At 52.4% G+C, this 27,584-nt stretch overlaps 11 protein-coding genes across 11 annotated transcripts; 7 read left to right on the forward strand and 4 right to left on the reverse strand.

Moving 5' to 3' along the window:
• Window positions 1-178: 178 nt before the first annotated feature.
• On the forward strand, window positions 179-1,512 carry ALT_8413 (chitin synthase export chaperone; the record flags this gene model as incomplete). The annotated part of the gene is made up of 6 exons (XM_089600419.1): window positions 179-322; window positions 417-513; window positions 579-666; window positions 728-821; window positions 886-1,219; window positions 1,295-1,512. 6 exons carry the CDS (start codon window positions 179-181, stop codon window positions 1,510-1,512), a joined length of 975 nt encoding a protein of 324 aa, XP_089455312.1.
• Window positions 1,513-2,216: 704 nt separating this feature from the next.
• Window positions 2,217-2,770, reverse strand: ALT_8414 (uncharacterized protein C652.01; the record flags this gene model as incomplete). Its single annotated transcript, XM_033561361.1, has 2 exons — window positions 2,217-2,682; window positions 2,754-2,770. 2 exons carry the CDS (start codon window positions 2,768-2,770, stop codon window positions 2,217-2,219), a joined length of 483 nt encoding a protein of 160 aa, XP_033417252.1.
• A 738-nt stretch (window positions 2,771-3,508) lies between these two features.
• ALT_8415 (uncharacterized protein) lies at window positions 3,509-8,208 on the forward strand (the record flags this gene model as incomplete). Its single annotated transcript, XM_033561360.2, has 3 exons — window positions 3,509-7,747; window positions 7,804-7,992; window positions 8,053-8,208. 3 exons carry the CDS (start codon window positions 3,509-3,511, stop codon window positions 8,206-8,208), a joined length of 4,584 nt encoding a protein of 1,527 aa, XP_033417251.2.
• A 680-nt stretch (window positions 8,209-8,888) lies between these two features.
• On the reverse strand, window positions 8,889-10,541 carry ALT_8416 (putative tRNA-specific adenosine-34 deaminase subunit Tad3; the record flags this gene model as incomplete). The annotated part of the gene is made up of 3 exons (XM_033561359.2): window positions 8,889-10,263; window positions 10,323-10,374; window positions 10,445-10,541. The coding sequence occupies 3 exons, from the start codon at window positions 10,539-10,541 to the stop codon at window positions 8,889-8,891; spliced, it is 1,524 nt and encodes a 507-aa protein (XP_033417250.2).
• A 777-nt stretch (window positions 10,542-11,318) lies between these two features.
• phoB (regulatory cyclin phoB) lies at window positions 11,319-12,509 on the reverse strand (the record flags this gene model as incomplete). Its single annotated transcript, XM_033561358.2, has 1 exon — window positions 11,319-12,509. One exon carries the CDS (start codon window positions 12,507-12,509, stop codon window positions 11,319-11,321), a length of 1,191 nt encoding a protein of 396 aa, XP_033417249.2.
• Window positions 12,510-14,602: 2,093 nt separating this feature from the next.
• Window positions 14,603-17,710, forward strand: ALT_8418 (armadillo repeat protein; the record flags this gene model as incomplete). The annotated part of the gene is made up of 3 exons (XM_033561357.2): window positions 14,603-14,891; window positions 14,961-16,660; window positions 16,718-17,710. The coding sequence occupies 3 exons, from the start codon at window positions 14,603-14,605 to the stop codon at window positions 17,708-17,710; spliced, it is 2,982 nt and encodes a 993-aa protein (XP_033417248.2).
• Window positions 17,711-18,091: 381 nt separating this feature from the next.
• On the forward strand, window positions 18,092-19,051 carry ALT_8419 (putative fructosamine-3-kinase; the record flags this gene model as incomplete). The annotated part of the gene is made up of 1 exon (XM_033561356.2): window positions 18,092-19,051. One exon carries the CDS (start codon window positions 18,092-18,094, stop codon window positions 19,049-19,051), a length of 960 nt encoding a protein of 319 aa, XP_033417247.2.
• A 512-nt stretch (window positions 19,052-19,563) lies between these two features.
• On the forward strand, window positions 19,564-20,535 carry ALT_8420 (glutathione S-transferase family protein; the record flags this gene model as incomplete). Its single annotated transcript, XM_033561355.1, has 3 exons — window positions 19,564-19,679; window positions 19,731-19,735; window positions 19,793-20,535. 3 exons carry the CDS (start codon window positions 19,564-19,566, stop codon window positions 20,533-20,535), a joined length of 864 nt encoding a protein of 287 aa, XP_033417246.1.
• Window positions 20,536-20,858: 323 nt separating this feature from the next.
• Window positions 20,859-22,683, forward strand: ALT_8421 (putative cyclin; the record flags this gene model as incomplete). Its single annotated transcript, XM_033561354.2, has 7 exons — window positions 20,859-21,085; window positions 21,150-21,231; window positions 21,286-21,414; window positions 21,470-21,797; window positions 21,857-22,265; window positions 22,324-22,483; window positions 22,531-22,683. The coding sequence occupies 7 exons, from the start codon at window positions 20,859-20,861 to the stop codon at window positions 22,681-22,683; spliced, it is 1,488 nt and encodes a 495-aa protein (XP_033417245.2).
• Window positions 22,684-23,068: 385 nt separating this feature from the next.
• Window positions 23,069-24,612, reverse strand: cds1 (phosphatidate cytidylyltransferase; the record flags this gene model as incomplete). The annotated part of the gene is made up of 4 exons (XM_033561353.2): window positions 23,069-23,107; window positions 23,161-23,954; window positions 24,014-24,386; window positions 24,454-24,612. The coding sequence occupies 4 exons, from the start codon at window positions 24,610-24,612 to the stop codon at window positions 23,069-23,071; spliced, it is 1,365 nt and encodes a 454-aa protein (XP_033417244.1).
• Window positions 24,613-25,249: 637 nt separating this feature from the next.
• On the forward strand, window positions 25,250-27,581 carry ALT_8423 (Rad26 family protein; the record flags this gene model as incomplete). The annotated part of the gene is made up of 2 exons (XM_033561352.2): window positions 25,250-25,717; window positions 25,773-27,581. The coding sequence occupies 2 exons, from the start codon at window positions 25,250-25,252 to the stop codon at window positions 27,579-27,581; spliced, it is 2,277 nt and encodes a 758-aa protein (XP_033417243.1).
• Window positions 27,582-27,584: the final 3 nt, after the last annotated feature.

A 27,584-nucleotide genomic window follows, 5' to 3' on the forward strand; every position in this document is an offset into this window, starting at 1 on the left:
GTTTCAGCTTTGCGACGGGAGCCATTGTCAACGGCCTGGTCTGGTCCCTTAGCGTGGGTCCCAGGGAAAAGAGAAGCTAATTTAACTACCAGCAAGACCACCATCGAGGCGCGCGGAATCTTGTCCACGGTCATCCAAGTCCTTTTGCATGGTCAATCGCTTCAACGGTCGGTGAATCATGGGTTCTACACAGTTTGGGAATTTCAACGTGAGTCTGCCGACGGAATTGGATACGTCTACTGGTTGCGCGAAAGGGGAGTTAACCAATGGGGATTTTCGCGAACAGGACTTTTGCAGAGATTCGACCTTGCCAGTTTGCAATGTGAGTTGGTCAATTTCATTCTCAGGCGATTTTCCATATAGGAATCTTGTCACCATAGGACTGCAGCTTGCTGACTGCGATTGTTCCTCGATAGCTCTTTGTCGCCCACAATCAACCTCCTAATGAAGCCTACGACGGCTGTGCCCTCACCGGGATTGACCTGGGAAATCATCGATATCTCAGCAACTTAGGTATGGAACGATGGATAGGACGACACGGAGACGAGTCGCGAATTGCGAGACTGATATCGGTGCAGGATCGATACTGCTGGCATTCATATCCATCTTAGTATCGCTCTTCCTATTATGGAGATCGGAACGGAAAAAGGCCGCGGTTGGGCGAAGGTACGCGGCTAAACAGGGACTGTGAAAGGCATGGACAGGGCTGACGAGTAATACTGTATAGGGAAATGCAATTGTTCCTTCTTGGCTTCATTATCGTCGAGATCTGCGAGATCTTCACCGTGGGCGGTTTTCCTCTTGACAGCGCGGTGCTGAAGGTATGTTTTCCCTGTTCTGGTTGACGCCTTGCTTCTATTGGACACAACTGAGGGGTGCGCATAGGGGTTTACGGCAGTTCATATCGCTGCGATCACCGCGACTTGCTGGATTCTCTTCTTGAACGCTCTTGTCGGGTTTCAGTTCCTTGACGACGGTACACCCGTTTCGCTCGGTCTCTGTGTTGCTTCTGCCCTTGTGTTCTTCATCGGTACCGGTTATATCGCCCTAGATACTGCTTTCGACTGGACCGGAGAGTTCGCGACGAACCCATCTAATCACTATCGAAATATCGCCCTCTACGTACTGTACCAGCTCTTCCCCCTCGTCCTCCTCGTGGCGTTCTTCATTCTGGAAGCTGTCTTGGTGATCCGCGTCCTGGGCGAGTTCCGGCCAATGTGTACGTTCAGCCTCGTCTCTACCAGAACAGGGGAGACTCCAACCTCATGAGCTTAGCAACTAACGGGATATGCAGTGTATCTGTCCGCCGCGGGTCTATTGTTCGCCATTGGCCAAATCTTCAACTACGTGATCAGCACCCATCTCTGCCAGGCGTCGCACGGGAAAATCAACGGCGCCTTATTCGAGACATTGTTCACCCTCTTGTCGGTCGTTACTGTCTGGATCTTCTGGAGCAGTATAACGGAAGACGACTGGCCGATGCCGATGGCTGTAGGCAGCGGCTACAACTAAGCTGCAACTGTTATTGTACCACCCGCTTATTTGATCTAATCGACTGCCGACCCCATTCAGCCATAACAATGCTCTTTTCTGTTGCAGACGAGGAAGGGTCCTTATTCTCGCACACATTTATCTGTCCTCGTCTGTCTTTTCCTCCGTTTTTACGCCTGGGCTGCCATTTTGATACCACTTCTGTACTCAACTTTTATGTTTCACGATTTCTCTGATGCTACCAGTGACTATGATTGTATTACCCCTTTAATGATGTGGTCAGCTTGATGTGAAACGGGCATGTGATCATGTTTACATATTTCATCCTCTCCTTTACTGTCAGATACCTATTTGATGTACCTAGCTAGCCACTAGCATATGTTTATAACCAATCTCTGCACATTGAAATATAACCTCTGCCTTCTGTCAGAATAATCGATCATCCAAGTATTATTGCTTGTCCGCAAATACCTGTAGGTGTCGGATCGAAGCATGAGCTTTAATATTATCAAGTATGTACGGTAGATTCCTGTACAGCGATCATAAGAACGAAATCAAACCAAGAACCGACGACAACTTGGGTCAAATTCAAATAATGCAAGCCCAAACCATGCTCTATGAACCCACCCCGTACATGCAAAACAATATCCGCCATGCCAGCCTCATATGGTTATATCGAACTTTGCATCTGGTGGGGAAAAGAAAGACCGAAACAGAAGTATACCTCAAAGCCGAACCTTGACATCTACACAGGGAAGAGTCCACTCCCGTCGTCCCAGCAAACTCCGCAACCATTCGAGTCCAACACCGGTCCACTCCTGCTGTCCCAGTTCACTCGATCCGTTGAGCGCAAGTCGCCGCTGCGCCTCCTCAACCGCCGCGCCCGCCAGCGCCTTGGTGGTCGTATTGACGGTCTCTACGACATAGCTGGCCAGAGACCCGTTCTGCGCAGCCAGGGAGGTATTGGCCGAGACGGCATCGTAGGGGTTTGAAGTTGCGTAGCGCGGCGAGAACCAGTCGCCGCGGAAGTCGAAGAAGCAGCGGTCAGCCCAGTGGCAGGAGGAGATGAAGAGGATGAGCAGTAGCGCGGAGCAGTAGATGCATGGTCGGTGGAGTATGTATGTGAGGGTGACGAAGGAGATGATGAAGAGCGGGGAGGCGTTGGTTGGGATGAAGAGGAGCGGTAACCAGCTATATTGTGATCGCGTGAGTGAGTGGGCTTGGAAGTTTGGCATGATACTTCAGATGGTGCGGCGACTTACCTCCTGAGACAGAACATGGTGGGAGACTATAGGCTGAGGGGATTGTAGCACACTTCTTGTGACAGTGACACAAGTATAGTAGTATAGTGTTGAGGAGTGTGTTCAACTTGAGAGGAAGACTGACGTCGAGGAAGAGGGATACGTCTGACAGTCAATAAAAGAAGATATGAGTGCAGTGAAGCTGGAGAGATGGAGATTAGATGCAGATAGTGGAGAAGTATCGCCCATCAGACAGCTGAGATACGAGCAAATCTCTCGTACATCGTGGCTAAATCTAAGGTAACTCTTAAGTATTCTTTCACTGACTGAGGATTTTCAGCGTCATTGCTGATTCCCTCCCATAAGAGATATTACCGTACCGTAACTGAAATCCCCGCCATAATTACCTTACCTATTCACAGCCACCTTCCTCAGGTATCCAAATGTATGCATCAGCCTCAACTCCATCAGCCACATATCATAGCCACTTACCTAACCCGAGCTAGTGCCGCTTCGGCCTCCATCTTGTTCTTTTTGCTCTACTGAATTATCATCATTTCTCGTTCTTCTCCCCCTTCCTTACCCATCTTCTTCTCTGTACCATAGTCCGTTCATTTAGCCCCTTTCTTTCTCTTCTTTCTTTCAATTACCAAAGCTATCTGACCTTACTGCTTCCTCACTTCTCCCTTTCTGCTCTCGAAAGAGAGCTCTTGAGAGAAGCTTAGAGCTTGGATATCACTTGGGAGGTCGCCTTTCATTGTGGTGAGCTGACAGAAATGTCCACCCCCAACGATCTCCAGGCTCTCCTGGCGAGCATCAGACCACGTCCATCTCCTTCGGGAATGTCTGCTCAGGACGCTCAGTACCCTATGCACTACCAGCAGGGCTACCGTCCCCAGCAACAGCAGACGCAGCCGCAACCCTACGATGGGCAGAACTTGTCTCACCCTCAGTTGTTGCAGCATGGCTACCGTCACCCTTCGGTCTCATCTGCCATCCCTAGCCCATCTCCGGTCAATACACCGCCTCATCATGGCTCGGATATCCTCAGTCCTAATACTGCCACTCCTCGTGGCGAAATGTACCCGCAGCAACCTCAAGCTCAAAACCCCGACCGTGCTGTCAACCTGCTGAACCTGCTCAAGTTTAATCAGGGCGCTGCAGCTGCTCCGTCTCAACAACAGCCTACTGCTGTTGGAATGGAGCAGCCAAGGTCTCCTCTTGCCCAGGAAACTGGCTTCGAGGGTGTGTCTAGGTCTCACACGAGGAACATCTCGGCGTCTGATCTGGTTGCGTCCCTGTTCGGTCGACAGGCTCAAGCTTCACCTTCGGCTGCAACCCCACCCATGATGCCTACTACTTCGCAGTTCGCTCAGCCTGGTCATTCCGGTGTCGGCGAGAGTTCCCTGTCGGCGGCCCCTACTGCTGAAAACACGCAGGAGATGCTGCTTCGTCTGCTCAACCGACCATCACCGAGCCAGGACGTGTCCCACGGGCACGGGAAGGCGGTATCCCAACCAGCAGCGTCTGTCTCTCCGGTCAAGTCCCCTGTCGCTGAGCCGATCGCACAGGCGTCAGTTGAAGTGCACGGAGCGCGTCCTGAGGAAATGGTGTCTGGGAAGCCGGGCATAGTATCTTCTCAACAGTCCAAGTCGACGCCGACGCCCAAGGAAGGCATCTTCACATACACTAACCCCTTTGAGCAACTGGCAGCTGCATCGCCACGCAAGGCCTCTCCTCAGATCAAGTCTCGGAGTGCTAGCCCCGCCGTCGAGCTCACCCAGCGCCAGAAGATCAACGTAAGTGCAACTGCGGATGTTGCTCCCGTGACTCAGCCAGCAGCGTCATCTGCCGCGCAACGCCCATCATCACCAATTCTTGACGCAGAGCAGCGCGAGGCTGTTAACCAGGTAGTTGGCAAACTGGTGGATCAGATAGTTGGCCGCGACGTTGCTGAAGTGCGTGACAACACGGCCAAGGAAGAGGAGTCGTTGCCTGTACGAACGGACAAGGGAGAAAGCACTCAAGCGGTCATTTCCTCCATCGCTAGTCATCTTCGTGATACAGCTGCTGAGGCCAAGCAGTCTGCAAAGATTGAAGCAGCGGCCGCCCAAGACGCCGCGGCAGAGAGTACTGCAGCTATTAACGAAACTACTAATGGCGAAAGTGGCGAGGCCCTTGCAGACAGTTGGGAGAGCGCCGAGGACAGTGCTGCGAAGGAAGAAGAGCGCGTTGTTCCCGTGTACAACTTTCCTCTGAAGCCGTTCATCTCCATTGCCCTTAAGGGCAACGCCCAGGAACTTCCGACCATTCGGGATGATGGCATCATGGACATTGCCCGGTTGAAGAAGGAATTTGATCAACTGGACCGGTCCTTGACTTCGGCTACATCGGAATACATCGTTTACGCTCTAGCGAAGAATGGAGGCATGAGGATCATTCGTCAGGAGGATGGAAGTGACAAGCAAGTCTTCCGTGCAACCCGCGACCGTGTGTTTAATGTCACTCTCTGCACCTCAGCCACAACGAGCGGCGTATCCGAGGAGCAAGCGATCTTGGGCATTGGTGTCAGCGGCACGGTCTACTGGGCATTGATCTCGCGTGGAGAAAAGGATCTGTTCGAGCTGGATGCCTTGGAGAGCGAGAGCCTGATATTCCCGCCGTTCCCGGCTTCTGATGAGAACACTTCTGGTGGCCAGCTGAAAACGCGGGCCAAGAGAAGCTCTCGTCATCCCGGCTTCTTCGCCATCGGGCGTGGCAAGAATATCTACGTCGTCTGCCCCCAGGCGGCTGCCAATGCAAACTACGGTGTCTCGGGATCTCAACGCACCGTCAACACGGAGAAGTTTCTCAAGGAACGGGCCCTCAAGATCTCGACCGGCAAAGCTGGCAAGGACTTTGTGTTCAGTGATGACGATACTGTCATTGCTTCTCTAGACAAGACCGGCAGACTACGCTTCTGGGATATTCGCGAAGTGGTCAACAATCCCGATTTCTTCACGAACGTGCCTAGTCCAGCTGAGGTGCGCGTCCCATTGAACACCTTCGTTACCGGATCTCCCACCGAGAAGTCTTGGCCCACCTCTGTCCTGTTCATCGATAAGCTGCGTCCTTATGTCAAATCGATGGCGCTTCGTTACGTTTTGGTCGGACTTAAGCAAAACCACACCTTGCAGCTCTGGGATATTGGGCTTGGCAAGGCCGTGCAGGAGCTCAAGTTCCCCCACGAGAACGAATCGGATGCCATCTGTAGTGTCGCCTACCATGCAGCCTCTGGTATCATTGTGGTCGGACATCCTACGCGCAATTCCATCTACTTTGTTCACCTGTCCGCTCCTAGATATAATCTACAGCCCATGTCGCAGGCATCTTTCATCAAGCGCTCGGGTGAGAAGGACTCGAGCTTGCCCAAGCCAGAATCTACAGCATGCATGAGTGGCATTCGGGAGATTTCGTTTGCCTCCAAGGGCCAGTTGCGCAGCTTGGATCTTCTCCCTGCCAATAAGGCTCCTGGAGATAGCAAAGAAGACAGTGCGCTCTTCGAGCTTTACGTGATGCACTCGCGTGGCGTGACTTGCTTGACCATCAAGAAAGAAGACCTGGGATGGGGCGTCGACAATAAGATTATCCGCCCTGTGAATGCGCTAGAGGAGGGCTACATCGAAATTTCTGAGCTTCAGGCCTTCCCGAGCTACGTCGCCGATGAACCTTCAATCAATGGTGATTCGGCTTCTGCCTCCACCAGAGCTACGCCGAGGGAAGTGGCCAAGAAGACCCCTGAGGCGACCACTGAAGCTGCTGGTGCACCTGCTCCTTCAAGCACTGTGTCCCCTGTCAAGCCGGTTCTGAAGAAGAAGGCTGTCGATGAGCAGGCCGAGCCAGCTGCAGCGGCCAATGGCGTCGAGAAGCCTGAGAAAAAGAAGAAAAAGAAGGCTGCTGCTGCTACCGCCGTTACCGGTGAGAGCCCAGCGAAAGCCAAGGAAGCAACATTCACTGCTGCTGAGAGGCTGTCCGGTGAGTCCGGCATTGTGCCTCAACCAACTGAGCAGCCCACCCAACTGGCACCTTCCACAACACAGCCATCAACCATGGACGCCCCTCTCCCTGCCGTCACTGCTGCCGCGCCCCTCTCCTCTGAAGCTGGTGCCAGTAAAACTGGCGAGATCTGGGCCAAGCACTTGGAGGCACTCCAGACTGGCGTCACTACTGAATTTAATAAGAGTCTCGGTCGCGAGCTTGAAGGCCTGTACTCCCGCTTCGACGAAGAGCGACGCAACTGGGACGCTGCATCTGCAGCCAAACAGGATCAAGTCTTGCGGTTGGTCTCTAGCACCCTGTCTGACAATGTGGAGAAGAATCTGGCTCGTATCGTGTCTAGCAGCATTCAATCTGAGGTTGTGCCTGCCCTGACTGAGCTTACCTCGGCCGCTGTTGGAAAGCAGCTAGATCAGGTCATTTCTCAGCACCTGGGCAGTCTTGTGCCTCGTGAGGTGCGCCAGGCTCTGCCTGACGCAGTTGCTCGTTCAGTCAAGCAACCTGAAGTGATGAAAGTCATTTCGGATGCCGTTGGTCAGAAAATTGCTTCCCACCTTGAGAGTGAGATGTCGAGGGCCTTGCACAACTCCATCACCCCCTCCTTCAAGACCCTTGCTCTGCAGGCCGCAGAACAGATCGGTTCGGACATGCAGAAGCAGCTGCAGGTGCAGATGAAGCAGTACGAAATTCAGCGCCACAACGATGCCGCGAAGATCGATCAGCTCACAACTCTTGTTCGTGGTCTGTCTGACACGGTCGCGTCGATGGCTGCGGCCCAGACCAACTTCCAAAACGAAATCCTGAGACTCAACCGCGTGTTGAGCGCCAAACAGCAGGACGAGGAAAGCCGCAGCTCGCAGCAGGCATCATCTGCCGGGCGGGCTGCTGCTCCCAGCGAGGCCAGAACCGCCGAGGATCTTGAACTGGCAGAGATTGCCCAGCTGATGAGTGAGGGTCGGTACGAAGAGGGCTCAGTCAAGGTAGGAACTCTTATATTTAGATCAAAAGCAAGCTACTGACTCTATTGGTGCTGTAGTGGCTTCAATCTAGTCAGCAGGCCGATCTGTTCGACAACCTCTTTGTCCGCCTCAACCCATCGTACCTGACTAGGCTTTCCCCCATCGTGGCGCTTTCAGTCGGTGTTGCAGTCACGTCTTCCCTCCACACAAACGTTGACGACCGTCTCACGTGGTTGGATGTTGTCCTCCAATCTGTTGATCTGAGGGTACGTTCTGACAGAATTCCCCCGCTTTGGTAGCCATGACTGACTGAATGTTACAATTAGGATCCCGACATTCACGAGGTTGCACCTAGGATCATCGAAATTCTCACACAGCGGCTGAATACCTTGTACATGGAAGTCGCTTCGAACAACCCTCATTCTCCCGTCATTCGCAAACTCGGTCCCATCAATCGGCGCTTGCAGGAGCTTTGCAGATAATCTATGTACTTGCCGCGTGGGGTCATCCACGACGGAGACAACCTTAGATAATGAATGGGGAGAGGGATATGTCGTTCGCGTCTACGCTCTGGAAACATGGCTCACGACGATTGAAGACATCTGCAGACGAGGGTAATGCCCAGACGAGAAGGATTGCGTGCACATTTGGGGGAGGCTTGGATGTGGTGGACAAGGCTCTTTGGGCATTTCTTTTGTTTATTAATGATTCAAGGGAATGATGATACGTGCTAGTACGGAGCGAGGGCTTCTTAGTCTAATGACCGATGCATAATATCATGACCTATCTATGAGGAGGCGATATTGCACCTTATACACCTGTCATTCTGGATCTTCCAGCTAGCCTTGCACAGCATTGCGCGGAAGCTACTTGGATGTATCAGGTGATCTTGCATTAATCCCGACATATAATGGAGCTAAATTCTGAGACTGATATAATTTTGGCTCCTGCATACGTAGGCAGGCAGGGCTAAATACATACAAAAGTATTAGCTATAATGTCTCCCTGCTGCCAGGCAGAGAAATTATAAGGATGGACAAGTAGTCAGAATGATGCATTCTTTCGATCCACCACTCTTCAAACGTCAAGGAAGACATGCTGTCATAACCACCATACTTGTACGGGTCCATACTCCATAGTGCATCTAGCATCACAGTTGGTATCATGCATGGAAAGGCACCGCAGTCTGACTCTCTGCACACTGAACAAGACCATCATCCTCGACAAACTCGAAGCCCAACGCCCGCCAGTTCAGCTCCTTGCGCCAGTGCAGACCGTAGTATTTTCGTTTTGTTGTCGGATCGGACGACTCTCCTCCCATTTGCACCTTCGCCTTCGATTCAGGCTCTTCAAGCTCGGCTTCAGGGCCATGACCGGGGCCGGGGTCACACGCTGGCGAGACAACAGGCTCCGAGGCCAGTCCGCCCGTAACCATCCGCCCCTTTCGAGGGAAGATTACCGCTCGGAAGCGCGAGAGGAGCATGCCCATGGAGCAGCATAAGCACGGCTCGTGGGTGAGGTATACGTCAAGGTCTGTGCAGAGGTAGCCGCCCTGCGCGCGCGGGCGGATACGCGGAGCAGCAACCGGAGCAAACGGAGGAGTGTTCGCTGTCGTGGGAACAACAGGCGAGGCGGAATTTGTCTTTAGAAGCTTTTCCGGTACTGGTGACGGTTCTTGCGAGTCTGACCTGGACGCGGAGGGTGATACCTCTGACTGGGAGAGAAAGTACGATTCCAGGGGACTTAGGTACGGTTTCGTGTCTGAAGCTGCGCAGTCTTCTTCACGCCGTTTCTGGGCAATCATCTCCACGGCGCGCATCAGCGCGTGCAGTTCAGGCCCGCCTTCCAGGTCAGAGTTGTATGTCTGTGCTGCTGCAGGTGGACCCGGTCCGACCTGCAGCTCTGACGTCGAGAGTGCCCCAGCTTCCCGACGAGAATATCGCGCGTCTCCTGCGACGGCAACAACGGCGTCCGTCCATCTCGTGCCGTCCTCGTCGTCAGTAGTGTCGATGGAAGCCAGGATTTCGGGATCGACGACCACCGCTCCGACTCTGCGGCCTCGGCCGGATTTCTCTGCTTCTTCTGCGACTTTCTCGGCCAGCGCCAAATAATATCCGGCTTCGGGTTGGATGGAGTCCAGTGCACGGTTTAGAATTTGCGGCGGCGGCGCTATCGTGGCTCGCGGGGCGGCGGGGTTGTAGACAACGGGCCAGTATGTCGATGTCCATTTTTCGGCTTGTTTAGCATTCAAGGGCGGTTGAGTAGGGATCCTGATTGTATGTAGGGAAATCGCAGGCGCTGGTTCGATCTGGCTTTCGGAAGAGGTCGAGGAGACGGGGGCAAATGGAGCAAGCACTTTTTGGAGAGCATTAACTTCTGGGAGAGGAGGCGAGATTAGGACAAAGATTGTCTGCGGTGAGGCTTCATTGTGGTCGATGGCTGAGCGCAGGGATTCTGGCAATTGGGAATGTTTGGCGAACCGTCGGAGATGGTTCACAGGGATAGCAGGGTCGCGAGGGAAAGCAGCATCAAGTGCTCTTTACAGCGATGTTAGCCAGTCACGATCTGTCTGCGCCTTGGAAGTTAAGTATCTTACTTGACCACTTTCGAGGCCAACTTCACGTTAACTTCAGCTACATATGCATCCTCTAAAGCCCGTCAGACAATGATCATTCTTAATAAAAGTCCATAGCCTCATGGTTGCTAGGGGAGACATACCAAACTCTTCAGTCGACTGTGTTTCCTGGACGGTCTTGATCGGCACTACACGTCCCTGAAGAGGCTCGATACTCCTCAGGATGTCTCGTCCCTCCATTGACGTGCGTCTCCGCGGTGGGGATGAACACAGCAAGACGAGCGCTTCTATCTCGTAATATGACGCTCCCGACCGCCGCAGCTCACGCGCAATTGATAGAACAATCCCAGAGCGATCGTGGAGTATCTACCTCTCGTATAGCAACCGCCGATCCATTATGACTTCATGGTTTGGCTGACAGTCGGTTGAGTTGCGGCTTTCCATGGATACGCAGTTGTCCAGACCGTAACCCTAACCCCTAAGCCCTAAGCCCTACGCCCTGTGTCCTAAGCCCTGCTGTAACCGGACCGGGGTTGATGCCTCAGGCAATACAATGATCCCTTACTAAAATTTCGCAGTTGACGCATAGGACGAGTCTATGACATAATGCTACCAAACTAGAAGAACGAATCTGAGACAATACACGTAGGAGGCTTAAATTAGATCGAAATGATAAGGGAGTATGATATTCCACACGCTAGTAACAATCGAACGCCCGAAAAATAGCATGAAGCTGTACAGAGATCATGACCAGGTAGTCCGCCAGGTCGTAGAAGCATGAGAAGAAGAAGGTGATAACAAGGCCAAAGAAGAGTCCTAAGGCATTAGACAGCACCAGAATGAGAAAAATGTCCCACATCGCCCATTAATGCATAGGAAGATCAACTCCGTTCCCGCTTTAGATGTATGGTATGTAGAAATACAATACAATGATTGGAGATCTGAAGGTCCACCCATAGAAAGGAGGTTAACAGCGCTGGAATCCAGCTAACTGCTGCATCGGTGCAGTGAAAGTACTCAGCCTTCACGCTGGATTTCGTACCCGTCGCACCTCTCGACGAGACTCTGATAGTAATCCACCAACACTTCTGGCTGGGGTACAATCCGCCACTCTACGCGGAATAAAAACTCTAACTCCAGAAGAGCCAACTCCGCCATGCTGATACCTCCCACGCGAGCATACGTCTTGTTGGTCCAGAAACTGTCACTGAGACCTTTACTGGCGACGGTCGCACTAGCAATAAGGAATCGGTGAATAGTCAGACTGGAGACGGTAAAGGCCGGATAGAGAGCGCAGAGCCGATCGATGTAATATACCATGCTGAGCAAGATCGGAGGCGACAAGGTGGCGTGGGTTGTAAGCCGTTGCAGATAGTCTTGGACCGAAATCCGAGGTGGTGATCGAGAATGGAAACGCGTCAGGCGTCCGTTATTCAGCGGGATCTTGTCGTTGAAGCGAATCAGCTCCATCAGCATGCTAGAAATTAAAATGACAAGGTCCCGCGGATCAGCCTGATCATAATTCACCGGCAGATATTTCACGTCGGGCTTGGATGGCCGCAGTCGTTTGGATTGACTGCCCTCGAAGTCCAAGTCCCCGGAGCGTCCCGCAAGCGAGGCGTCCACGCCATGATCATTCGGGCTGTTACGCTTGTTGGACCCTGTACTGACAGGGGCGGGCATTGGAGGAGCCAAGCAAGGCGCAGTAGCGGGGGCAGGGGCCTGAGCCTCTGCCGGAGCTGGGGCCGACGCGGGTACTGGAGGAGTACCGACAGGTTCAGTGTCCGTCGGACGATCAGAGGAATGCGGGTTAACAAGCGTAGCGACCGCAGGAATAGGAGTAGCGGACGAATACGTGCTATTTCCGCCCCCAAGGGTGGTCAGCCCGGCGGACATGCGGCCGCGAGGGAGATCCCCTGAGGGCCCCGGAGGCGAAGCTTCAACCGTATGTCGTGTCAAGGCCGATCGAAGTTCCTCGATGGCCAAGCGGGAAGAACGCGGACTGAAGTGACTACTGGACGCAGGAGGCTGACGAGCAGGCTCATAATGATTGTGACGAAGATTATGAGCTGCTGTTACGGCGCCGACGGCGGCAGTCGTGGATCGATGAGAAAAAGACGGAGAGGGGTGAGAGGGATGAGGAAGCGTTGGAGGAGAAGAGGAGGAAGGATGGAGGGTGGCGGACGGAGACGGTGATGAGACTAGCATGATTATTTCCGCCCAACGAGATCACCACGTGGGCGGACGATTGCACGACGTGCAACGGAGCTGGCAGACGCTGCGAAACCTTGAGCTGCTGCTGCTAGGGACGACAGCGTGCACAGACGCATCGTGATTTGCAAGGTCAGACTCTTTTCAACAAAGAGACTGAAGTCTGAAGGGGAGGGTTTTTAAAGGGCGGAGGAAACGTCCTTGGAAACCCAGATAATAATGATGATGGGTTAGAGTTAAAGCGAATCGTAGAAGTTTTATAAAAGAAAGGAAAAGGAGGGGAACACGGGACTCGGTTCCCAAGGAAAAAAAATTGTCAAAGAAAAAAGTAAAAAAAGGAAAAAAAAAAAGAAAGTATAAAGTCGGTTAGTTACAAAAATACGAAGGTTATGCCCATCTCCCAGAAACGCAAACTCCTTCACACCGATCTCCAAGAAAACAAGGAATTAAGGAGTAGCCTGGGCCAAGGGACATTGAAAATTGAGCCAAATTCCGCCCAATCGAAAGCAGCCTGGGAGCGCCTGGGCGGAAAGATTGGAGGCCCCTCTTACAGTCCTTACAGTTACAACTTACCGCTTGTTACAAGTATCGGCACCGTGAGCCGGTTCAATACGTATTACCAGGGGGTCTCCCAGTTGGAGTAGACAGATCCCTCGTAGATAAATACTCTTATGGATTATTAAAGGTGTTGATGGCGCCGATTGCCGTCTTCTGACAGGCTTGACAGTTCTCTGATCAGATTCTGAAGTCTTAATTAACTGGCCTGGATCTGATATCTAGCGGTCAGGTTCATGTAACTCAGGTACCCTCTCTGGTGGGGGCTCTATAATAGGTAGTTAGAGGCACTTACGGAGTAGACAGTTTAGACAGGACGGACTTACGACAAAGTACCTGAAGACTCCTACTATCTACTACTCAGACAGATAATAATGACGGGCCGTTGGTAGCTATTTGGTAGCCATGACCCCTATCATGCTTCACTTGGCTTCACTTGGCTTCACTTGGAGATAGGAGATAGTTTCCTAGGTCACATGGATGGCCACAAATACTCTGAAGCCCCCAATCTCCGCACTCGGTGGTTCAATCCATGTAATGATCACTTATGATTTGGTCATAGCTGAGGATGGACTCCCTAGATAAAATCCTCTTACATACTCCATGTATACCTGTTGAAAGAGCAAAGATCGAGAACAGCATTGAAAAACTACAATCCTCTTCTCCGTATGATAATTTATGAGCCGATGCTTGAGTAGGGTACTCCGTACATAAATTACAATGGATACTCTGACTGGCACCTGATGTAATGTAATGCAATTTCAGTTCCACTTCGATCCACTAGGTAAAAGGTAGGGCTGAATCAGTGAACAAGGGCGGAGTCATGTGACGCAGTATTGATTACCCAAGATACCCGTAGATGGTGCATCATGTGACCTGAAATCATGTGGCATCACGTGTACTTTTATTCCGGAAGCAGATGGCGCTCTGGGATACTACAAGATTACATGGTAAGGTAGGATTATAAAGGCAGTACGTAGGTAGGTAACTAACTATCTAGATAAGGCCCACGATGGATACCAAGAAAGATAATAAAAGTGCTGTCAGGCTGCTGTAAGTGGCACTGGTACCCCATATTCCGATCAGTTACTCCGGACCGCCAAGCTCTCCCCGACTTCAGCGACACATCAGTTTGCGAATGGTCTAGAAAGATTGTCCGTTGATGAAGGTTCACTTGTCACCGCAATTCGAGGCTCGTACATACATACTTATCCCTGTTTTCTCTGTTTTCTTTCTCTTTCTCTTCTCGGAGCGAATTTTATTTGTTTCAATAGACTCCTTATTGATCCGGTTCATTTCATCGCATCTAGCTTTATCCTTATCAATTGCTAGCTCACTGCATCAGACCCCTCCTGGACCTCCGCTCCGGCTTCCGTCGCCTGTACTCCACATGAGCAAGATATCGATCAAACATTGATTTTCGGATAGCAGCGCTCTTCGGCTTGTTGCATCGAGTCGGTCTCCGTCCCATTGTCGGTTGTCGCCAAAGAAGTCAAACGGATTCGTCTGGCGGCGGCGGCGGCGATCTAACCACTATGACGCGCACTTCTACACCTCCCACCCTACTCCAACTCCAAAGCGCAGACTCGGTATCATCTCAAGCTGCACTACTTCGCAGCTTGAAGAACGAAACGATTGGTCATGATCAGCGCAAAGAGATTTATGTCAAGCGGGGAATCATTCCGGTACTCACCAAGGTTCTCACGTCACGGAAACTGAGCGGGAAGAGCGTTACGGCGACGGTCAAAGAATCGTCTGGCATCAAGTCCGAGGAAGACGATGCTTGTCTACAGGCGATCATCATCCTTGGTAGTTTGGCTCAAGGTAAATTTCCAGTGATTCGTCCCAACTGCGCCAGTAGTGGTCACCATTACTGAGATCGTAAAAAACCAGGCGGCCCAGCGTTCCTTGCGCCCATCCTCGCCAGCAATATACTTCCAATTCTCCTGTCATTTCTGTCGTCTCCCAGCTGCCCTTCCTTCTTCCGCCTTCCCATTCTCCGAACACTCAATAGCATCGCGGATCGACTACCATTGCAGAGTCAGCAGAAACTGAACAAGGATACTCGTTTGGCCGAACTGCTCTTTTCTAAGGAGCATGTGGGCTGCTTGGCTCAGATCATCGGGCAAGATTATACATCTTATCAGGCACAGGCTTCCATTGAACTGGCTGCATCGTTGATTGGGAAGTTGTGCACCGAGGAGGCTCACAAGACTGTCCTGGCTGACTCGGGGGTGTTGGATGCTCTTGCTGTCAAGGTCGCCTCGTTTGTAGTCGCCCAAGGGTTCGTTCTGCCTGGCGCAGAAGAGCATGTCCAGGAGCCGGGCGCATTGGGATCCTTGCCCCCTCCAGCACCCCCGAGTGCCAAGCTCGCTCCAATCCTTCGTGCGGTCACAGTGATTATCGAGCACTCCAAGTGGCGAGCCGAACATTTCCTTTCGTCGCCAGGTATTGTGACTGTTTTCCCCAAGCAGTTACCCGAATTCGCTCCCTCGGACATCAAAAAGGGCCCCTGGGGGTCGACGTATTTCTCCGGTTCTGCCGTCCCCCGGCATGCCGGGATTAGCCCCCTTGAGAGTCTGCTGCCGTCGGTTCCATTATCTCCCTCGACGGCACCGGCGAATGCAGCCAATTTCCCACCTCTAGGTCACCAAGGGGCGCGCCGTCGCCCCAGCCACTCGTTCCCCACATCCTTCTCGCTTTTTGAGTCGACATCTACCGACGACGATGAGAATTGCATCGTCCCCTGGCTGCTTTACATGGTTCGTGCGGAGAACGGCATGGTTCGCTTGATGGCAGCTCGCCTCGTCACGGTCCTTTTCCGTCTTGGCCTGGCGAAGAAACATCGCGTCTCCCTGCTTTCCTATCTGTTGATCCCCATCCTTATCCGAATGCTCGACAAAGACTATGAAATACCGGGCGATGACAGTGTCGAGTACGGTGGCTTGATTCCCGCAACCGCGCGTGTTAAGGAGGAAGCCCCTGCAGTACTCGCAGCTCTGGTGATTGACGATCAGGAATTGCAAAAACACGCCGTCGATGGTGGCGCGATTAAGCGATTATCACAATTGCTGAAGGAGACCTACAATCCGATTCACGAAAATACCAAGCCAATGTGGCACCCGGACGCCGACGAATCTGGTCCAAATTCCGATACGCAGCCACTAGAATGTAGACTTGGACCACCCGGGTTCTCGCCAACTCATTGTCATGTAATGCGATATCGGGAGAATATTTTGAAGGCACTTGCAGCTCTCGTTCCTTTCAAGGATGAATATCGCAAGCTCGTGTGTGAGAATGGAGTGGTGCCGTACATTATCGACTCTCTCAAGCCTTGCCCTAGCGAGCTGCCAGTGGACCCATCGACTCTCAAGAACACTGCTACGGATGGCAATCCCACTCCGACTCTCTTGGCCGCTTGTGGTGCTGCGCGAATGCTTACTCGTTCTGTGAGCGTCTTGAGAACCAGTCTGATCGATGCTGGTGTCGCAGCTCCTCTCTTTGTGCTGATCCGTCATCCTGATATCGAAGTGCAAATTGCTGCGACGTCCGTAATCTGCAACCTGGCATTGGACTTTAGTCCTATGAAAGAGGTCAGTCCTTACCCCTTAGGGCTGCGCTAGATTTCGACTTGCAACTGACCCAAGTAGGCAATTATCTCATCGGATATTCTCCCGGTCCTATGCGAGCACGCGCACTCGCCGAACACAAAACTTCGTATCGAGTCATTGTGGGCACTGAAACATGTGTCCTATAATTCTGCCAACGATGTTAAGGTCAAGATTATTGACGGCCTTGGGCCTGGGTGGATCAAGCAGATTATTACGCAGGACCCTACCAGTGCCCTTGCGAAACGGGGAATGGAAGGCGATGTGGACAGTAGTGCGGCGGCGGGTATGAGCCGAGCCAATTCGGCCGGGGAACAAGTCGACCTTTTGAATCCGGTTGAGGATTCGCAAAGCCGGGGCGAAGATCTCAAAATGTCCGACACTCTGCCTGCCTCCAAGATGAGCCTGGAGATGTTTCTGCCGGATGCGACCAGGCGGCGAAAGCTCGTGTTGAATGGAGATTTGGACCAGACCACACAGGCTCGACAGGATGATATCGCGGTACAGGAGCAGACTTTCGACTTGCTGCGTAATCTTGTATGTGGGTCAGGAGCGTCGGAGATGATCGACCACCTCTTCAAGGAGATTGGGCAGGACCTTATCCTCGACGCGCTGGCGGACAAGCTTCGACCTCGCACCATCAATCTCCCCCACCGTCGGGATTCCTCAGCCAGCCGTGCACTCAACGTTCCCACCGAGATCCTCGTCTCGGTCACATATGTTATCATCCATCTTGCCGCGAGCCTTCCATGGCATCGGCAAGTCCTGGTGTCGCACCCCACCCTTCTGCAACATCTCATGTGGTACTTTAACCACAGCCACCGAGACGTGCGTATCAACTGTGTCTGGGTAGTCATCAATCTGACATACGAAGACGACGCGAGCGACCACGATGGCTGTCGCGAGCGAGCCTTCAAGCTACGGTCCCTGGGCGTAATGGAGCGGTTGACAAGCCTCCTTGATGACCCTGACCTTGACGTGCGAGAACGCACGAAAACGGCGGAGCATTTGATCAGTTCTTTGACGCAAACATAGTGATTGTGTATTACTTGACTGTCTCGTTGCTACTGGTTTCTTGTACCATGAGCATTGCTAGGAGACTGGATACGGGGTCCTTGACATGGGTGGGCGTTGGAGCGATTGTATAAAATGCATCGTCTACAAAATGTATTGTCTTCTACGCAACTGCTTGGCTTGAATATAATATCAGACTATCGACATATACCTCCAGTACCCCTAGAGACGTATCCTGTGTATGTCCAATGTTCTTGCGTGGCTTATCTTATCGGTCTGGTGGGGATTCGATGGTCCGACGACGTCATATCATCAGTTGACTGCGGTGTTAATAATAGCCCTGGGGAGCCATGTCTACTACTTGAAACTGGTTGCTTCACTCGTATCAAAACACCTCATAACATGGCACCAGTGCCTGCGTCAATTCTGCGTGCTCTCTCCCTCCCGGATGCCTCCACGGCCACCCTGTCGACCGCAAACCTAGGCTCCGGCTTCACCAGCACGGGGGTGATTCGAGCCACCGTCCCCACCGCCGACGGGACAGGCAAGGAAGAGCGACAGTACTTCGTCAAGACGTCCGCGGACGGCCAGGCCGCAGAGGAGATGTTCCGCGGCGAGTACGAGTCTCTCAATGCCATCGCCGACTCGGTCCCGGGGTTCTGTCCTCGAGCACTAGCCTGGGGACCGCTGGACGCGCAAGACAGCAAGGGAAAGGGCAAGAGTTTCTTTCTCGCGACCGAGTTTCTTGAATTAGGTGCTGGCGCTGGCGGCCGGCGGACAGGCGAGTCCCTCGCACAGCGGCTGGGCAAGTTACACTCTACGCCTGCGCCCGTGGACCCCGAGACGGGCAGGCGGCGGTTTGGGTTCCCTGTAGCGACGTTCTGCGGGGACACGAAGCAGCCGAATCGATGGCGGGATTCGTGGGCGGAGTTCTACGCGCAGGAGCGGCTGCTGACGGTGCTGGAGACGTCGGAGAAGCGGAATGGGAAGGATGCAGGGTTGCGGGAGATGGTGGAGCGGACGGTGCACAGCGTGGTGCCGGCGCTGCTGGGGGATGGACATCTGGGCTATGATCGGGAGGGGAACGGGGAGGGGATCACGCCGGTGGTGGTGCATGGGGATCTGTGGAGTGGGAATGCGGACCGGGGGCGGATTGTGGGCAGTGGGCGCAAGGAGGACGAGGAGGTGGGCGAAGTGGTGTATGATCCATCAGCGTGCTATGCGCACAGCGAGTATGAGCTGGGGATCATGAAGATGTTCGGAGGGTTTGGGTCGGCGTTTTTCGAGGCCTATCATCGCATCGTGCCCAAGACCGAGCCGGTGGAGGAGTATGAGGACCGCGTGAGGTTGTACGAACTGTAAGTGTGCCTTGCTTTGCATTGTGAGAGGTTTGGCTGACTTTAAAGGTATCATCACCTGAATCATCATGCCATTTTTTGGGGCTGGATATCGATCGGGTGCTGTATCGATTATGGAGAAGCTGCTTAAGAAATACGGCGATTAGTTGAGCCTTGGTCTCTATTGCTTCTAGATTCTCGATATATAGAGTAGAGATATCTGATGAATTCATGATTATCCATCAAGCATCTTAGAGCTATCCTGATTATCTATCTGCAGATGGTTGATTTACTGATACTTGGCCGTTTTGAAGATTCTCACCATTTGCAACGACGAATAAGGACAAAACTGGAGTAAATCCTGATGTGCAACAGCATCTTGTTAACTTATGGCATCATACCTGAGTCAGCAGATCTGCATGAAGGAATCCACGAAATATAAAGCTTAATGCCGTCCCTTGTCCCAAACCCTGGCACAAGACTTCTGATTGATCTGGAAATATTGGTACCTCGCTAGAGATTCTCAAGACAGCTACGATGCCTTCCATTCCAGACGCCGAGCTCTACCCCGAAGCCAGTGGCCCAGCAAAAGCGCTGGTTGACAGGCATCAGGCGGAGCAGCCTTTGAAGCTCTATGCGGGGTGGTTTTGTCCGTGAGTTCTTTACCCGTTTCACGTTCACTGTACAGAGCTGATCATCAACAGGTTTGGTACGCACCAGCGTAGAATAAGCGACGCTTAGATTGCCAGCTATCTAACCTTTGCAGTCCAACGTGTCTGGCTTGCTCTCGAAGAGAAGCAGATCCCCTACCAATACATCGAGGTCAATCCCTATCACAAGCCACAATCACTTTTATCCCTGAACCCGCGCGGGTTAGTCCCCACACTCGCTTGTCCTACGGGACAGAGTGACAGAAATGGCGTCAAGCTCAAGCCACTCTACGAGTCAAACATCATCCTCGAATACCTCGAAGAAGCGTATCCCGACCATCAGCCGCGTCTGCTTCCTGCAGACCCGTACGAGAAAGCCCGCGCGAAAATCTGGATGGATTTTGTGACCACCAGGGTTATCCCCGCGTTTCATCGCTTCCTGCAGTACCAGCCTCAGTCCAGAGACGAGGATGTGGCTGCTGAGACTGACAAAGTCCGCCAGCAGTTTCTGGATCGTCTGAAGGAGTGGACCAAGGAGATGCATCCCGAGGGGCCATTTTTTTTAGGGGATCAGATCTCAATGCCTGATCTTGTGCTGGGCCCTTGGGCCGTGCGGCTCTGGGTGTTTGATGAGTACAAGATAGGCGGTCTTGGGATTCCTGCTGAGGGTCAGGGGGGAGCGGATGAAGCTGTCTGGCAGCGATGGAGGACATGGCTCCGTGCAGTAGAAGGCAGACGGAGTATAAGGGAGACAACTAGTGAGAAGAAGCATTACCTCCCCATCTATCAGCGCTATGCAGACAATACTGCCCAGAGTGAGTTGGCAAAGGCCACAAGGGCTGGAAGGGGAGTGCCATGATTCCAAGCACTTGTGGATATGATTTATATGGATTCTCAACGGTTCAGAATGACACACATGCTCTCATATGTTCCCAACAAGAAGTTAGAAACAGACACCAGGATCCATCGGATCATAATAGTCTCATCTAACCTACAAGTTAATTGAATATATGCAAACAATAACGGAATAATATCTGACCCGTCTCACGTGACACTCCGCCAATCATGCGCGGCCAAAGATTCAATCGCATCCATCGCGCATCATTCTAGGTCCCCGTACATTTACCTATTTTACGTTCTCTACCTGGCAAGACAAGAAGGTTCTTCCGCCAGCACCACAGGATGTCTTCGGAGAAGAAGGATGACTCGACACAGCCGGCTGGAACCGACCCCTCTCTGCCGGAACCCCCTGCCATCCATCCGTCCTTCATCCAGGTAGCCAAGCCGTATATCTTTGAACAGACGATTCAGAAATGTATCGCGGCCATGGGGGTCAATCCTCTGCGCGAGGAAGCTCTGCGCTTGCAGGGGGTGACATGGATCGACAACGTGCGCCGTGTGCTTTATCTGTACGTCTGAATGCTTGAATTGCAAGTGAACATCACTTGAGCAGAACTATTGCTGACTCGACAGGCCTATTCGCACCTTCAACACTGCTGTTGTCTATTATCATAAATTTCGCCTTATTCACCCCGACACAGAGTACAATTATATGGTAGTCGCACCATGCGTTAATCTGCAGTGTAACTAAGCTGACTTGACTGGTCAGGATGCCGCTGCGGCTGCTCTATTCACGGCATGCAAGATTGAGGACACCCTTAAGAAGTCCCGGGAGATTGTATGCGCTGCGTACAACCTGAAGCTCCCTCCATCAGAGCACATGTCTCCTGACAACCCCGTGAGTTCCCCATCGTCTCTCTGGCAACCAGGGCCGACTAACATAGCCTTCATAGGTTTTCGAAGCTCATGCTCGAGGTATCATCGGTCTGGAGAGGCTCATGCTCGAAGCGTCTGGCTTCGACTTCCGCACCCGCCATCCGCAGAGGACGTTGATCAAACTAGCCAGACACTATGGCCTGTCGCCGCAATCCGAGGTCTCCAATCTCGCCTACCGCATCTCGCAGGATCTCTATCGAACCTTTGCCCCCATCAAACAGACCACCTCCACCATGGCCTTTTGCTGCCTCGAACTCGCGGGTCGCCTGCTAGATCAGCGTCTGGAGCCCGTGGAGCAGGGGTCCGATTACGAGCAGTGGAGGACGAGCCGCGAAGAAGTAATGGGTAGGTCCCCTGCCTTTTCTCAAGTCTACAGACAACAATAAATTCTAACAAAAGACTAGAAACCCTCTTTGACCTGCTCGAGTTATACACACACAACCGCAGCTCGACCACCGTTGGCCCGCATTTCCCACCTGATCGATTCCTCACAGTCCGTATTCCATTGAACAAAGAAGCAGAGGCCCAGAGATTACCCCGGTACACGCACTGGGTCGAAGACAGCAGAGATTCCAAGCCTACCAATGGCGCCAGGGACGGCAGGGATCGCCCCGCGCCAAAAGACAGAGATAGAGACAGGGGAGCCGGGACGGCACCCGCGGTGCACCCGCTCACCCCTGTCGCTGCGAACGGGGAGAGGCCCAAGGCTGGGGAACGAGGCCGGGACGGTGCCGTGCGCTTCATGCTTGATTCGGAGCGCGCAGAGGCCGAGAAGGCGCGCGTCGCTGAGTACTTCAAGATCGAAATGGAAGAGTACGAGGTGGAGGAATGAATGTCTTTGGACTTGAAGTCACGATACTACCCTACACAGACGACATACCCGCTACTGTTGGGTTTCCCGGCCCCTTCCGCAGCGGATGGACAGCTGGGTTCGAGCATTCGGGCAGCTACGCCGGTACGCTAGCCGCGATGGATCTGTTAGCCCGCCTGCCGCAAGATTCATGAGTCCAGCTGAGCACAGCACGCTTGGTGTGAGAGCTTGACAGGACGCGGATATAGCTGCGCTCTGAATGCGTAGCGTTATGCATTGAGCGACGAGCTGGGCGCCGCTGTTGAGTCCCCAATGTCGAGGACCATCCAGATACTCCTTGACGGTGTATCTACCGACGGAAAACCTGCACTGATGTTTCATGCGGCGTACGCCATACGCGATACAATCGCTGCAGGATAATAGCTACCAGCTACCTTGCACATTCTGTTGCATTACATGTCAAACGACAAATCTTTTTAGGTAGATAAGTACCTACACACCCACGTGAAAGCTATATATGATGGGACTTCACACAGTGCATCGAGCGCTCAGCCAATCCACCTCTAGGGGACGTAAGAGGATGTAAAACAAAAAGAATACGAATCCAGGCTGACCATGTCTTTTGCCCGGCTGAGTCAGGCAACCCGACCGACCTTTCCTGACTTGTATACACCAACAACCCCAATGCGTTGACAAGAAATTACAGTGAGAAAATAGAAAGATTAAAAAGAGGATGCATAGAAGCCGAACATGTTCATCAAGGGCCGCAGGCACCAAAAAGGAGATGGTCATTATCGAATCATTTTCAACGGCGTTTTAACTCGCCGTTAAGGCAATCCAGTATCTGTATGATTTGTGAGCAGGTGGACCTTTTGTATCGAAAACGATTGAACATACCGTCTCAGAAACGGTTCCCTGGTTGTAGAGGTATTTGCCCAAACCGCGAACCACTTCGAACTGCTCCTCCACTGTGAGGCCGTTGATGGCAGCCTCGATGATATCCCCAACGCTGGCCTTGTATACTGCAATGAAGCTGTGGTAATACATGTAGGAGAAGAAGCCCATGATAAACTGGCAGTCCATGCGGTCGGTGATACCACCGTGGCCCGGGATGGATTCACCGAAATCCTTGATCTTAAAGGTGCGCTTGAGGCCCGATGCGAAGAAGCCACCGAAAGGCGCAATGAGAGAGGCAAAGGTGGCAAACACCAGGATGTGGAACTGCATAGGCTCAACATAGAAGGTCTTAGCCAAGCCAGTCCATTCTGGGAGAGAATAGGGCTGAGGCACAAAGACAGGGTTGGGGTTGCATTGCAGTCCAGTCAGGACGTTAGCTCCCAAGTCGTTAACCGGGCAGACAAAGTACTTGTAGCGCATCAGGATGTTGGTCATAAAATAACCGAAAATAATAGTGCAAATCCATGCACCAAGGAAACCCTCAACAGTCTTCTTGGGCGACAGCTGGATCAGCTGAGTGCGACCAAAAGTGATACCACACACGTAGGCGAAGATGTCGTTTGTAATGACGAGGGAGGCCGGGAGGAAAAACCAGATCATGCCCTCGAAGACATTGTTCATGACAAAGTGCGCTTGGACGACGATCAGGTACAGGGCCATATGCGTCCATGCAAACTGGGTGAATTGAAAACGGTAGTGACCTTTTTGTAGCGATGCGACGAAGAAGACGAATCCTGAAAGTGGACAGTATCAGCGGCTGGACCGATCTTGTGGAGTAAGCGATCAAACTCACCCATAACATAGAGCGTAAAGCTGATAAAACGATGGTGAGTTGCCAGAGGAAGCAATCCCTTCTCAACTAGGAGGATATGCTTGAAATAGTAGATCACACTTTCTCCATACAAAAAGTACATGGTCGTGGCCAGGAAATACCAGTTGAGCGACTTGGTAAAGCGGATGTTCTTCTCCCTGCTGGGTACATTTGCAATGGCAATGACTTCCTTAAACGAAATGATCTGGATCGCTGTGACGATGCCGATGATGTAAATGTGGCCCGAAAACATGGCAATGAAGAAGAGGAAAATCATCACAAACGTCCATATTGTCCGAGTGATGAATGTCTGCTTCTTCTTCTCATATTCGGACAACTGAGGCTGTTCCTGTTTCTGTACGAGTATGTCAGCCTTCCATTGCCAAATGATCCAAACCAGTTCTCCTGTCTTAGGGCCTCACCTCTTCGGGAATCGTTGCGGGTTTGGAGACATTGCCATTCTTCGACGGGCTCCCAGGGTCGGAGGCCACATCACTGGCATCTGAGATGCTCATCCGACGGTTTTCAGATCCGTTACTTCCTCGGTGTTGAAACCGGACGTTCCGGCGTGACTTTGACATGGTCGAGCAAGGGTGTAAGGCAACAGAGAAAAGGAAGAAACCGCTTTCTCAGGGCGACTACGCGCGGGGAGCAGGTGAGACCGCGGGGAAATCTCAGGGAACCTGAGACTGGGGTCTGAAGAGACGAAATGGGGCCCGAACAAGGGTGAAAGATGGAGAATCGGGCCAAAAAAGAATCCTTGGGGACACGGCAAGTGAGGATGACTATTGGGGAGCGATCGTCGTGTTGATTACTAGTAAATTTTCATGTGAAGTAGGGACCGAAAGCGGTCGGGTGAAGGAGACGCGAGAGGATGCAAGAAGAGCTCTATGGGAGCCACAGAGCAAAAAATCCCAGAACTAAATCGTCAGCATTCAACCTGGGGATCATCAATTTGATGGCAGAAGGATGATCAAGCAGAAGAGAACTGATTAAGAGAGTAAGATAGAGAACAGGTTGAAGATGAGGACCAATTTCCCGTGACTCGGCACTACGTCAGGCCTTCGTCCGTTTTTCTTCCGTTGGTTCCTGGGGAAAACATAACGCTTTTTTTCTGGGTAACCAAATAAAACACAGCAAAACAAACATATTCGTGCTCTTTCTCAAGAATACTCAAGACAATCATTTTTGATTCATGGCGACCTCGCGTAGTGGGTTATGGAAGACAAGGACGATGACTTCTTCTCGGATGATGGCCTCGAGGATCTGCCTCCCAGTACATTGTTGCAGCTGGAACAGAACGCGTATCTAGCTACACAGGCGCAACGACCAGCGCAATCAGGATCTTCTATTCACACTGCTCCCGCTTCTCATGCGCAAGACAATCGACAGTTCCCGGTCGCAGAATCCCGATCAACACCTATCAATGCTACTTTGAAACCACCGGCGCGTCTACACACCGGTCTGACGAACGATTACCATTCCCTGGATGTGGGTGAATTGGATGCGGAAGTGCTCGATGATGATACTGGTTTCCCAGTTGCGCTGGATCAGCCGCCTGCTTCGGCAGGACAGGCTGTTCTTGTCCGCAACGAGTCCGCCTTTGAGCCTATGGACATTGAAGAAGGACTGGAGAACCCGTACCAAGCCAATCTCTACGAGTCTTACAATGAGATTGAGGGGAAGGTATCTGTTGTGGAAGCATCTACAATGCCAGGCTTTTGGCTAATGGGACTTATAGTTGCGCATAGAAGATGAGCGACTCAAACAGATGACGGAAGAGCTGGCGGCCGCCAAATCGCTAGCCGAGACGAAAGCGGGAGAAATTGCCATCATCCGAGCAAATCAAGCGAAATTAGTCGAGAACTATGATCGACAACTGGCTGCTTTGCGCAAGGCCATGGCGGAGGAGACAGCTAAGCATAAGGAGGAGGTAGAGGCAGCTCGAGCCGAAGGCAAACTGCTGGCCACAGAAAATGCGTTTCTAAAACAAGACCTGGCCGAAGAGACCATGCGGATCAATAATATGAAGGCAAAGAGCAGGGCGGAGGATAAAGCGCCGCCCGTGACGCCCAAGAAGACCAGAGTACTGCCTTTTCGCGATGGATTCGACGATGATGAAATCATGGCGATTTCGCCGAGCAAGTCCGCGAAATCGAAGCGGACGACTCCCACAGGGCCTGGGAAGAAGAAAAGGAAGCTCGACCCGGGCAGTCCGACACCTCTGCCACTAAGACAACCGGCAGAGCTTGTCGCGGAGCCGCCTGAGGACTTGTTGGACGATGCGATGATGGACGATGTGATGGTCGATGAGCCGGTCCCGCGCAAAGAGGACCGGAATGCAGAACTCATGAAATCCATTCTCAACCACAAATCGTATCCCAACGAGGAATGCGATATCGAGGTATTATCGCAAATGGCGTTTCCCTCGGAACCGCGACGGAAGCTGTCTACGATCGTTTTGGAGGAGACAGCAAAATTACACTCGGGCAACTATGTGGTGGAATACGCGCAAGTCATTGCTTCGCTATGGTCCCGGGCGCTAAAGGAGAAGTTCTTCAAGCCGGTGCCGATGTTCATGGAGATCACCCACCACCTATTAGCATTGGATGCACCGTCGTGTGTCCCGGACATGATAGACCATCTTGTGCCAGTACTACAAGAGTCGGGAGATATCAACGGAATTCCTCGTTTCAGAAACTCGCCCGTGTCGCGTCAGAACCTCGGCCAGGTACGGCAAACGCCGCTGTCCCAACTTGAAGCCCTTGTGGATTCTACCGAAGCGCTAAGCCTGTTGTACCGCATGGCGTATCTGTGTATACACATGGAGCGGACGATGGAGAGATTCTGGCGGCATATGCGCTACGACTTTGTCTTGATGATGCTGAATTGCTCACAACCTATTCGAGACATCACCTTAATGCTGAACCTGCTTTCAACGAGCATCCGAGCGGAGTCCTTTGGATCGGTCCAGGAGACCCAGCAAGATCAGCTTGCCAATGAGAATTACATTGTTGACCGTGTGGCCAACCTCTTAAGTGAGACACCACAACCGGATGAAGGGCAGCCTCCTTATACAGCGGCGGACATCTGCGGCATGCGCTTGCAGGCAATGTATTTTCTTACATCGGTAGTTTTTAATCCAGTCGCACCGGCCAGTGAGCACGGAAGCTCCGTTATTGCACAGCACCCAACGGTGCTCGCGCGGATGATACGAGCCATGCATGACGAACTGGATGCGCTCTACACGTACCCGCCGGAGCGAGATCTCCATGCGACCATGGTCAACGGCCTCATGCGCTTGGTCTACGGAGTGATCCGTCGTCACCAGAACGTGGATCTGCAATCGAAATTGTGTCGAGTCGCTGGTGGGAAGCAAAAGTTTCTAGTGGTGTTGACACGGTTGGCGTTCAGCGAAGGACCGGTACTCGAGGGCGGCATCGACGACGAGACGGTGGAGATGGCCCATGAGATCCTCGATGATGCCGTCACCCCTCAGGAAGCAGAAGCGCTCTTGGAGGCGTTCCCCAGTGCAAAGCGAGATGATTGACAT

Source organism: Aspergillus lentulus (genome assembly GCF_001445615.1).
Source record: "Aspergillus lentulus DNA, contig: Alt16, strain: IFM 54703, whole genome shotgun sequence".
Taxonomy (NCBI): domain Eukaryota; kingdom Fungi; phylum Ascomycota; class Eurotiomycetes; order Eurotiales; family Aspergillaceae; genus Aspergillus; species Aspergillus lentulus.